The sequence below is a fragment of the Solea senegalensis genome, linkage group LG20, assembly GCF_019176455.1.
Source record: "Solea senegalensis isolate Sse05_10M linkage group LG20, IFAPA_SoseM_1, whole genome shotgun sequence".
Taxonomy (NCBI): domain Eukaryota; kingdom Metazoa; phylum Chordata; class Actinopteri; order Pleuronectiformes; family Soleidae; genus Solea; species Solea senegalensis.
Genome location: NC_058039.1, coordinates 16055765 through 16069082, shown reverse-complemented (window position 1 = coordinate 16069082; position 13318 = coordinate 16055765). Strand labels below are relative to the sequence as shown.

Genomic DNA, 13318 nt, shown 5'->3' with positions numbered 1-13318 from the left:
CGCGACCGTCTGATGAGTGAGTCATTTTCATCTCGCTCGCTCATTCCTCTCAAGTTTTTCTTTCTTTTTTTTTTAACCCCGTCATCTGTGACTGAGGTGCTGCTTTCATTTCTGCACATTTACACACACATTTCTTTTTGTGTGATGACTTTGTATTTTTTCTGCCGGAGCAGCCGAGTGTGTCACAGCAGCCTTCAGAGATGTCCGCAGGTTTTAAAAAATGCACTAACCAAAACCCCCAGGTGTGGTTGATTTTTTAGAGGCCAATCACAGAGATGGAAAGAAATATCCTGTTTATGTTTTTATTTAAATTTTTCAGCACAAGGTGTGAACACAGAGCACTTCACAAGGCCTTTACAACCCCAAAATATCAGCAACGAAAAGAAAACAGTAAAGTCAAGAGCTCCCCACGCTTTTCCAAGGCAGTTTTTTTGAATGAACACATATCGTCTTGAATGAGTCGGGACACAATTTTCTTCTCCATGCTTCACAATAATGCCCAAGTCTGATAGTAGGGAAAACCCTGTATATGTATGTACACACACATAGATCAGCCACACTGAACTGAAATGACTCTCTTGTTTCCTGTTGTGGCTAATTGTTGTGTGTGTGTGTGTGTGTATATATATATATATATATATACACACACACACATATATATATATAAAATGCGCGCGTGTGTAGGTATGTATATATGTATATACTGTATAATAAGAAAGACATATGCTTGTTTAAAAAAGAAAAAAAAAAATCCAAAACTGTGTATTTGCTGTGTTGCGTACTGAACAGGAGGAAACAGCTGTATTATAGAGATTGGATTATGTTTACACTATCCAGGTCACATGATTAAAACCCTGTAATGATAATTTGGACAAAGACAAACAAACGACGAAATGGCCACAAATTGTCTGCATCTGGCCTCACTTCAGGTATTTCACAATCAGAGTCTATACTCAGGTAATCTGGAATGTATGTCCATACAAAGATCTGCGGATTATCTGCAGATTTCCCCTCGCATTAATCTCCCCTTCATTTCAGAAGAATCAGGGTCTTGGAGCTGAAACTGCAGCTGTAGAGGCTGATGGGATGGGATGGGGGGGATACTGTACAGACCACACACACTGTGACCGATGGCACGTATGACACGCACTGTGTGTACACGGTCTGTGTCGACAGGTGGTTTAATCTGCGGCATCGTCGTCACATATGGAAAGTACACGTCAAACAGAAGCCGTGCAGTGTGTGTGTGTGTGTGTGTGTGCAGACACTGGAGATGGAGTTATACAAACGTTCCTCTGAGCTACAAAACATTATCTCTAAAGACAGGAGGAAGCATATATAGAGAGCACAATGTTTTCAGTTTTTAAAGATCTCCCTCTAGTGGTCAACTGCCATCCAACGTAATACACTGAATACAAATAGAGGCAGCACATCATGTACATGAAAGTCTGCTTGTATCCAGAATTAATAATGAAGTTTAATCAGAGCGAGTTGTATTAATCAAGAGTACATGTACAACATCTTTATTTCACTATACACACACACACACAAACCCTTGTGGGTGTATTTGTCTGCTTGGCACAAAATGGCGGCCTCTGTAACTCAAGGCCCTAGTGTAAAGTAAATTCTAAGTCGATTGAAACCACTTCTAAACTTGGTAAATTCAAAAAAAAAAAAGTTACACGTAGAACCTATTAAAGTTGAATTTAAGTTGGACTTTATTCCAAAACAATAAGATGAACGTTTGTACAACTTTTATCACCAAACCCCGACTGTTCTGTTGATATACTGATAATTGCCATTCCATTAAACGCCCATTCCATGAGATTTTAGCACCAGAGACGGAAACGGACTCGCGATGAATCATTCCAAAAAAAAATAAAAAATAAAGAATCTCTCAGCCTTTACTCGCAATTGCTGTCGGAGAGAAAACTTACAAAACACGTGTTTGGTTGCAGACACAGCAGCACAGATTAAAGACTCACAGCTTCCTGTTTGTCCGTTCACGCACCTAAACCTTCTCTCACGTTAATCTGTGCGTAGCGCCGTCCTGTAGGCCGTTCACGTTCGGAGTTGTAAAAGATCCATCGTTTTTTTTGATTTGCAAGAGTGAAACATAATCCGCATTTATTTTAATATCTGGTGTGCTTGTGGAATCCCTGCGTACATGTTCCATTTATACTTTGCATTTGTGGCTTTTTTTAAAGAAAAAAAAAAGAGGCTCAATGCAGTGTTGTGGTTTCTAAAGCTGTTTAAGCACCTTACCAAGACTTATAGCTTTCCCAATGTCCTACATATACTCGGCACTGGTAAACTAGTTGTGTGCAATAATAGGGGGAACAAAAAAACAAACATAAGGTAATATTGTCTGTCCTCTGGGATGCTGTCTGGGTTTTTTTGTTTTGTTTTTTTTATTTTTTGACTAGAGCGTCTCACCTTGCATTCCTTTGGTTTTGGAGCATGGGTGCTGGATCAGCAAGTAGTTCTTTGTTAAAGCCATGAACCAAAACAAAACCAGCACTGAGGGTGACCAGAGCACATCACTGGCAGGTCAGAGTGTTCATAGACTCACTACATGATACTCCTTGTGTGTAATCTGCATTGTCAACGTTCATGCACAATGGCAATAAAACAAACATTGGTTGTTTTGTCCACTCGTTTCAATGTGTGCACATGAGTCGAGGTGGGAGAGAACGGCGCGGCGTCTTCATGGAGGACACAGTCCATGTTGCTGTGTCCTCCCCTCACTGTGTCCTCAAAAGCCACTACTTGAAAATAATTTGATAAAAATGACTCCTTCATAGGCCACAATGTGGCGTGAAGATGAAGTCACTGCTGTCAAAAATAAAAGACAAAACCCTGCAACACACTACTCCCAGCCTGGTGGTCTATGGATATTTAATAGACCATGCACCTGCCATAAAAATGAGAAAACTAATATTTGAAAAAAATAAAAGACAAGGCCTTGTGACACTGAGCTTTTAACACTAGTTTCAGCCTGATGGTCTATGGATATTTAATAGACCATGCATCTGCCATAAAAATGAGAAAACTAATATTTGAAAAAAAAGAAAAGAAAGACAAGGCCCTGTGACACTGAGCTTTTAACACTAGTTTCAGCCTGATGGTCTATGGATATTTAATAGACCATGCACCTGTCATAAAAATTAGAAAACATAATTATTTGAAAAAATGAAAGACAAAGTCCTGCGACACTGAGCTTTTAACACTAGTTTCAGCCTGATGGTCTATGGATATTTAGTGGACCATGCACCTGCTGTCAAAATGAGAAAATATCCTTTTTTTTTTCAAATCTTTATTTGGTAAATAAACTGAATTCACTTTTTATACCCGCATTTGATTGTCCAAATTAATCAAGTACACATAAATGTAACCACTAAAACTCCCTTTTCTGTTTAGGAGTGCAAGTGAATAACTATAATTTGGACATTTTAATCAAGAAATAATACTGAGATACTTTGATTGGTCTTATAAATGTGTTTAACACCATGTGTTCACCATAATCACGTATCTGTAATGAGCAAAACCAGAACCACACCTGAGACTGGTTGTTATTGGTTTCTTAGGTATTTTGTCTTAAATGCAAGTATTGGACTAAACATGACAGAGAGACTGACCAGCCTTTTCTATACAAATGGAGATAAATCAGCTCCAACCTTAGGGAAATGCTCTGTATTATCCTTAACTTGAGCAAACTTGCCTTTATTCAAGAGGAAAATAAACAACATAGCAAGTTCAGTTCAAAATCTACTTTGCTAAAAAATTCATTGATTCATTTTGGCATGAAGGCTTTTTTTCAGAGAGTAATAGACCATAAATGTATATGACATCATATTTTACACAACACACGTCATTTTGTTGGGTCACAAGTACAACCACACACTTAACACAAATAAATCAAAGCCAAACCACATGGACTTTTATTCCTGTCAGTTATCTACCTGATATTTTTATATACATAAAATATCCGTACATCACATGCAGTAAATTTAACAAAATATATCTTAAATACCACCGTATTTCAAATATATTTTGAAATATTATATATAGTCTTATATGTAATATAAGAAAAAATGCCAAAGGCAAAAACCCCTGAAGGAATCCAGTTAAATTCAAACAGACAAATTTAACCCAATTCTAATACTTATTTATTTATATTCTTCTCTATATCTTCATACATTATTCAGATAATTTCACACATGTCAATGCTGTGGATTTCTAGTAAATAATTGAATAAAAGAGAATAATCCAACTATATGTATATTTCACTGTATGTATCATGTCCTGGTGTAATTTTAGATTCAGATAAGAATATGTCTGACGTGGAGAACCGTCTCACTCCAGCAGGTGGCAGTACATCACCACACATCCTCCAGGTACCTGGAGAAATGTATAAAAAGGGGTAAACCAAGTAATTTATTAATAAAATATAACATACAAAACTGTATGCTGTATGTTCATATTGACAGTACTGCTAAATCACACTGACACACAAAACTGAAATGATTCCCATGTTTTAATTCATTTGGAAATAGAATCATTAAAACAATAAATAAAAAATGGCTCAGGAGGCCGATTTCCTAACAAGAAGACAGCTGTTGCTCCTGCTCCGGCTGCTAATCGGCTTTGTGTGACCAACTCGATTCTCTGTGCTAATCTCAACCTCATCATCACACATCATCATCTGGACTGGACACAAACGACAACCACACACACACACACAAGAAAAAGGTAGAACTCTCCTTTAAAATCAAATTACAGAGCAGAAAGCCTCTTGTAATCCTCCTGCTTTTTCTTGCCTTCTTGGATTTTGAAAGACAAAAAGATAATGAAGCACATCAAAGCTGCTGCCTCCACACACACACACACACACAGGGGTGTTTGCTTTGCCCTTCACTCTGAATGAATCCTCCCCCTCTAACCAATCAAGCCTTTAAATTAGCAGGTAGTTAGCGAGAGTTGTCCCCAATCAGAGCCCTCTCATCCGGCCAATCAGTGGAGCTGACACCGAGTCACCGCTCCGAGGTTAAACACATATACTCGCACTCTGCTCTTCAAACTCATGTGAATATGAGGTGGTTTGAGGGTTTTTTTTTCCACTAGATTAGACGATGGCACGTGTGTATGTTTTTGTTTAAAAGCGGGTGGTGCAGTTTGACCACAACACAGTCCCGGGTTCCTTAGAGTTCTGGTCTAGTTCAACGGACTGCTTTACACCTGGCATTGAAATGTGTTTTCTGCACTGAAGCTTCAGTACTAAAACTCCATGGAACCACCAAAGCTTGTTTTGGACAGTAAAAGTACCACTATTTTGATAAGATTTTTACTTAAGTAAAAGTACTGGCTTAAAAATGTACTGTTTAAACTGTATCTGTGTCCACAGTCTCCTGATGATGATGATGTTGATGGATACAACTGATTTTTCTTTTTTTAATTTTAATGACTGGACGTGATGTCATTTGATCATTTTCTGCTGATTAAATAAGACTAAATGGACATTTTAGAAATGTCCTAAAAAGACCTTGACGTAGTTGTTTTGATAGTTTAGGGTTTTGATAGTTCAGGTTTTTGAAGTGTGGTTGGCACTGACTAGAACTGATTTTAGTCACTTAACTAAAGGCTCATGTGATGAAATCCATCTCAAATATCTCACTTTTCCAACAGGAAACTGCTCATTTGTAAAGCGCTCACTCTCCTGCACCAAACTCTGTTTTTTTTAGCTCTAAGAAAGATTTTTCTATCTCTGTTTATTTGTTACTTTAAAAGGGTCTTTTTTTTTATAAAAGTGTGGCTACTGACACATAGTCCTTAGATCACGTTTGTTGACTGGAAACTGAATTTGTGTTGACTTTGTAAAAAAACAAACCAAAAGGTCCATGGAGAAATGGTCCAGTGCTGCCTCATGTGGTCACTTTGTGTCACTTGGATAAACGCAAACAAAATATTACAAATAACACATGTGAACGTATTGATGCGGGTAAGCAGTGGATCAATAACTCCTGTGCGCGCCGTTGTGTAAAACTGCAGATTTTCTCAATGGACTTTGGTGATTTACTCTATAACACGATAATGTTGATATTCATCTCTGTTCGTAAATGAAACCGGGGCTGCAACGATTATTCGATTAGCTCCTTAAATGTGAATATTTTCTGGTTTCTTTGCTCCATACAACAAATAAAACAAGACATTCGAGGACATAATTTACTAAATCTTTTGACATTTTACAGCCCAAACAAGTGCTCAATTAATCAAGAAAGTAATTGACAGATGAAAAGTTGCAGCCCCATAGTGGGAACGTGGTTTTCAGGAGACGACGTCGCCAGCGTGGACATGGACTCAGGTGTGATTTAAAGCAGCGGCAGACCTATAGAAACTAGTCAAGTTTGATCCCCCGTCCCTCAATATATTTAAATGAGTCCATTCCCCCCGCGTGGCCGTGGCTCTTTGAACCGAGTCTAATGTGTCAAATCTGTCAAATATCCAGTACAATGGTGAACGGGGCTTTTGTTGAAGGTGGAGGAGCCGGCGGCCAGCTCGTCATCTCAGGAGACAGGAGACAGTCGAGTGGACGGACGGTCACATTCAGCTCTTTTGTGCGTCCATCTCGTGGGTCCATTGTGGAAGCCGGACAGGCTGGTCCCACCTCGAGAATCCATCCGTCCTCCCTGCCTTGTATGCATGTCAGCCTTCCCCTTTCTCCCTGGGAGGGATTTCATTGTGGCCCCCCCTCCTCACACTTCCCACTTCCCCTTTTCAATTCAGACGCCTTGAATGCTACACTGATCAAGGAAAAATAATCAACTGCTCCTTTGTTTCAGCAGCCACTTCAAGAGGAGGAAAATAAACTTATGGAAATGAAGCCTTATCGTGTGCGGTTCAGACGGTGGGTGTGATGTGATTTGCCTTCCAGTGGCGTGGAGCTGTCCAGCCTGGACTCCCCACTGTGAGCTCAGGCCCGCAGCCAGCTGACGAAGCTCCAGCACATTCTAAAGCTCAAGTGCTGCTGCTGCTGCTGCTACTGTTGTTTCTTCACTTCCTACACATCTACTCCTCTCTACCCCTGCTGAGTTACAGTGCAGCGACGTGTGGAGCAAACACTCATCCATTTCTTTTAAGGGGCAGAATAGTGTCGAGTTGGCAGTCGCCCCCCGTCCTTTATTCACTTCCCCGTCATCAATGAGATGACGCCTAATGTTGTAGCACTGCTGTGTAATCAATCAATCTTTTCTCATTAAAGCAGGGGAAATAAGACACCGTTTGGCTTAAACTCGTCGTTATGATGTTAAAAGTGATTGTGCGGCGTGATGGTGATAGAAAAACAACGCCATCTGTGCTTATACTGGTCTCTCACATGTGTGTAATGCCTGAGTAATGCATGCAGACGTTCCTGCATTCACTTTAAACTGCATTTTGTTTTGTTTTGCATTCTGTACATAACAAAAAAGGTTCAAATGAATGTTTTGCCCAAATGTCTCATGTAAACATTTGTAAACATTTTAACACCTGAGCCTCAAAATGTCTCATAATGACTTTTTAATATTACGACTTTATTCTCATAATATTACAACACTCTCGTAAAATTAAGTTTTTCTCGTAAAATTAAGACTTTATTCTCGAAAGATAACTTTTTTTTTTTGTCTTTAGTTTGGCCTTAATGCGCCGTCACACAAACACAAAGTGCCATGGAGGAATTTAAAGTCTGTCCAGCAAGTGACACCCTCCTTAGACCCTCTGTCCTTAGACCCTCTGTCCTTAGACCCTCATATTGAGTGAGGAAAAGATTGAAAAATGGCAGAAAATCTCAGGGAGACAGAGGAGGGACACGTCTCACATCATGTAACAGAAACAAGTTCAGCAGATTACAAACAAATCACATTTACAGAGAGAGGAAATAGAAGACGATATAGACACCTGAAGCATACGTGGCTATGAATATTTCCAGGAAATGGAAATGATCAGCCTTATTTATTTCAATCAACAAAAGGTCGTCCTAAACCCACGCTGATATACTCATCTGTAGACATTTACACAAGAAAATAACATAATGTAAGCTCGCACATATCTGTTGTATGAGAGAAACCCACAGTGTGTGTGTGTGTGTGTGTGTACTGCACTGTAATAACTCATCTCGCCCTCTCCATTGTCTGCACACGCACATCTATTATTTAATCATCAGAAGTTATTCTTAAGAAAATGTTCTGGAAACAATGAAAACAGTGAGGGAGGTGTGTGTGTGTGTGTGTGTGTGAAATCACACCCCTGTTTTGTGCAAATATGACTTAAATGTGAAAGACGTGGAATTGCTAATACATATGCTGATTTGGCATTTTATAAATACAATTAAATGGAATCTGTGGGAAACAATTTTCTGCTTCAGCACGACTCAGAAGTTTAAAAAACAGCAACAAAACAATAATTCAAATTAACTTTGGTTTACTCCTGGTCAGGCAGCAGGGTTAGTGAATTGATTTTAAATTAGGTGCTTTAGAGTTTCAATTTGTGTATCAAGCATGTATAAAAAGGTAAAGACATTAAGGGATAATGTTGAAACCAGGAGCAAATATGGACTCAAATGATTTCCAATCTGGTTTTCATTCAGGATGTAACAATTACTGACACTTTTGAAGTTTTGGAGCATTTAAAAGTGAATTGTACTGCCAAAAAAACACTCCCTCAGTCAGGTCTGATAGTATTGCATGACAGACAATTTTCACATGAAAGGCCAGGCATACTTATGTGATAATGTTACATCATTTGTGTTCTCAAAAACTTAAAACAGACAGAATAATAACAAAACTGCAGCTTTAATAAAAATGGAGACTGTTGTTTTGGACAGTAAATCAATTCTCCAGTTAACTTCACTGGCTCAGACTGACTGACCTTTTTACGACTTTTCTATTAAAATTACAACTTTCCTCATAAAATTATGACTTTTCTTGTAATAGTACAACTTTATTCTCGTAATAACGACTTTTTTAATATTATTTCGACTTTCTCTATTACTATTTTCTCTTTAGTTTGGCCCTAATTCTCCGTCATAGAAACATAAGTGACACCTTCCATCCTTAGACCCTCTGTCCTTAGACCGTAGAAAAGTTACACACTGCAGCTTTAATAAAAATGCAGACTGTTGTTTTGGACAGTAAATCAATTCTCCATTTAAGTGCACTGGCTCAGGGTTGTGTTCTGTGTGTGTAGCAGACAGTGTAGGTTGCAGCCACAGCCCCTCTTTGGAGAGGGAGTGTGTTTGGGTGACGACCCTGAGAGAGAGAGAGAGAGAGAGAGAGGGAGAGAGGTTCATTTAAATGGAGCTGCTACACGGAGCGAGATTACACATGTGTGTGTTGGACATGCCGTACACTCATGCGGCGCCAAACCAGCCGGGGGAGATAAAGATGGGAAAGAGGAAGGAAAAATGACAGCGCACCAGAGCTGGGGGTGAGAGATAGAAAGTGCGGGGCAAAGAAGAATGACCTCAGTGTGTTTTACACACAGGCAGCAAGCCGAGCGTCGGCATCTGTCCTCGGCGCCGCGCTCTGCGTAAATGGCTGTTTTTCCTCAATGTCAGCTCAGTGTGTTTTACAGAGGAAAAGAAAATCAGCATCAGCTCAGCTGCCTTGAATAATATTAAAGCCAGTTTTCTTGTTTTCCTCTGAGGAACATGTTTTCTGATTTAAAGCTGCAGTAGGTAAGATCACTCGAAAAACTAACCAAACTAACATTTACTAACAACACACACACACCGTCTGCGCGAGAGACTGGCAGCCCAGCCCCGGGTCCCCTGCAATGCGATTTTGCACCTGGCTAATGGGGACACTTGTGGTTAGGAGGGACACCGTGTATCTGTCTGTCCACCTGCTGTCCCCAACTCCGCCCCTGGTAAAGGGAAGCGTGGACCTGAAAAAAAAGCTTGGACCCCATCGACTCGGATATCTCCGCTAACTCAGCTAACAGCTATTAGCATTTGTTCAATACTTTGCCATCTATCAAGAAATAACCTCACAGTCCACTTTTCAGATGCTTTGGTTTCTGGTTTAGATTTGAGTATGTCTAAACATCATGATATCACTGTTGGATGCAGGCCAAGCTGCACTCACACCGCCCTCCACTGGACAACTTGGTAATAACGTCAAACAGTTTTTAGGCTGTATATTTTGGATTCAAATTATTATTTAAGGGCCACACATTAGCAGAAGAAGGTTGCTGGTTCTGGGCCTCTCTGTGTGGAGTGTGCATGTTCTCCCTGTGTGTGTGTGTGTGTGGTTTTCTCCACTTTCCTCCCACATGACCAAAAACATGCAGAGGTTAATTGGTCACTCTAAATTAGACAAGCTAGGTGTGTCAGTGACTGGTTGTTCGTCTCTATGTTTGGCCGTGCGATTGACCAGTGACCTGTCCAGGCCATACCCCACCTTTCGCCCCATGTCAGTAGATGATGGATGGACTGATTTTTCAGTAAATAACTGAGTTTTGCAGCCGATGGAACAACACCAGCTCGTGGCTGTACCTGGATCAGTAGAGATTTGGTGGGAGCCGTTGGAGTCGCTGTAATTCCGTGACGAATTAGCAATTGTCTATTTAACGACATCCGAAACGAGCAGCGTAGTCAGAAAGCAGCTCAGAGAGGAGCAAAGCTCTCATAAACAAGCCTTCAGTGACAGATAAGCCAAATCATGGAACTCTACGGATGCCATTAGCTCCACTTGTAAAAAAGAACAAAAAAAAAACAACCCAGCATGACCTTTAAATAAGTGCAGAGTAGCAGATCCAGACTCTGTATCTGGAAGATTATTATAGATTCCTCAGCTTTTTATTCCCACAAACTGTTTTATCTGCACTGCTGGAAAAGTTCTACATTTCACACGTTTTCTGGTCTCTGTAATTACTGACATTGCATCCCGCAGTCTGAATGGACACACGAGGAAACCTTGTTGAAAACTCAGACTTTAAAACATTGTGTAAAACAGTGGTTGTATTGTTAATTATGAATCTGTGCCCGTTTGAGTGTGTGAAGGGGAAAGAAATAAGAGCCATTACTACCTTTATTCATATGAGGCGTGTATGTCTATGTGTATTAAACACAAAATGGAATTATTTTCAGTAAATAAACAATACCAGAATATGTTAGTTATGTTCACATTTGTTTATTTAAATATTTACTCCATATTACAAAACACAACAACAACTAAAAACTAATGTTACACAACTTGTATATTTGGATTATCTTTAACAGTTACAAGGATTTAAACTCAAAGCTCACATTTTATTTGGTGTCCTATTATTATTATTATTATATTATTATGATCTATGATTATTGTTGTTGTGCTGTTCCTCCAGGACAGACATATGGTAAGAAGTCAGTAAATATAATGTATAAAAACTTACAATAGATATTGTTTCTGAAAATTCAAAAAAAATCATTTAAAAAAATTCTACTGGAATTGGACAGATAACCTAAACAGAATAGCAGCATCTTGTGAGAAGTAAAAAAAGTGCTGGTACTCCAAATAGTAAATATTACAAGTAGTACTATCAACCTTGTGAACTTTGATTCAAGGCAGAGAAAACAGTTACTGTTCTCAAGTCCCAGTGATTTGGCTTAAGCACTTAAGACATTACAGATTGAGATATTGGATGTTTCTGATATGCTGATGTTGATATGACCTCATAAGCTTGTGTCTATTAGTCATTTCAGTATTTCTTTGTGCATCTACTCTTCTGCCGGCTTCGGCTCAAACCGACGCCATTAGTGGAATTGTAATATTCATTTTGTTCTCAGTGCCACAAATGCCTTGTGACGTTTCTAAAATTGCAATATTGGGCTGAGAGGAGCTGTAAATAAAATCTAAATCATATTTCCCCCAGAAGTGAGGCATAAGTGTCTCTTCAGTTTGGCCCTAATGCTCCATCATACAAACACAAAGTGCCTTGGAGGAATTTACAGTACGTCCAGCAAGTGACACCCTCTGTCCTTAGACCCTCGCATTGAGGAAAACTCACTTAATATTTACAAAAGAAAGTTTGTTCGTACATCAAGTTTTTTTGAAGTAAAAACAATGGATGATTGAAAGAAGATTCTCCAGTTTGACGATCTTCAGTGATAGTGACTTTTAACGGATAATGAATGTCTACGGTAATTATTTGCATTTTCAACTCTGGTATTATTTTTAAACTCCATCTTCTGTGTTGAATTTGTCCATTTTATTTTATCTTTAACTTTTTAAATGTGTCTGTTTTTATTTCATCTTAACTTTCTTCTGTTCCATTGATCTTCTCACACAAGATGTCAAGTGACCTTGAGTGTTTGAAAGGCGCTTACAAATGATTAATCAAACAAAGAATCATACTTGAATGGTTCCGTCGTTGGATACCCGACACAGATGTTACCCCTGACTTGAATGACAATATGTAATGTACTAAAAAGCTCTCAGATCAGTGAACTGCGTGGTGTGTGACTTTAGGACTTGAGATGAAAACAGCTCTTAGTCAAACACTGAACGAGTGTTTGGGGGTTTCAGGCTGATGTGGACCCCCCGTCTCCTCGGGAGCCAATCAGGAGCTCTATTTTTAGAGGTCGGGAGCTGCAGCGCTGTTTGGGCAGCAGATGGTATTTTAGACTGAGTGGGGTGCAATTTATAGTAAACAGATTTTTTATCCTTGGCAGGTCATGGAGAGAGAGCAACGACAGTGTGCCGATTTAATAAGAGCGCTTGAGCAAAATGAGACGGGACATGAGTAAAGTCGGACGCGCTAACCTCAGCAGGACTCTGACACCGGCCCTGAGGCCACAGACTCGTTTACTCGGGCAGTCTGTGGAAAACAACCTGTGCAAAGACAAAAGGAGGCAAAAACATTTACTCTCTTGGGTTTTAACATATTTAAAAAAAAAACAAAAAAACTGAAGATTTCCATAACAGCAAACTTTTCTCTACCATTTACAGAGTCACATACTGTCATGATCCCATTTTTGTTGGGCATGTATTCTTCTGTTTTCTTAAACCTTGGAGTTTAAGTTTCTTTGTTTCTCAGTTTCCGGTTTTATTTTGTAGTTCTTCCTAGTGCTACATCCTCCTGTGTGATCGTCAGCCCTGCTCTGATGGGTGCAGCGTTTCCTGAACTTCCCACACGGGGATCCACCACTTTTTAAAAAAGGCGGCAAAGTGTCGCGATTCAAATCACAATAAGAGCAAATTTGTGCATAATTCAGCAGCTAACTTTCAGCCATATCTGAAACACCTAATATCACTTGGTAAATTAATTACTACTTCTTTTATGCATGTTATTTTGAAACATACTG

General features: G+C 39.4%; 1 protein-coding gene across 1 annotated transcript in view; it reads right to left on the bottom strand.

Moving 5' to 3' along the window:
• Nucleotides 1–4341: 4341 nt before the first annotated feature.
• The window catches only part of phf14 (PHD finger protein 14), a 103661-nt gene continuing 94684 nt past the window's right edge, over nucleotides 4342–13318 (bottom strand). Inside the window, exon 18 of the mRNA XM_044052260.1 lies at nucleotides 4342–4401. Coding sequence (XP_043908195.1) covers nucleotides 4357–4401 — 45 coding nt within the window. The 3' untranslated portion in view covers nucleotides 4342–4356. The remainder of the gene's footprint in view (nucleotides 4402–13318) is intronic.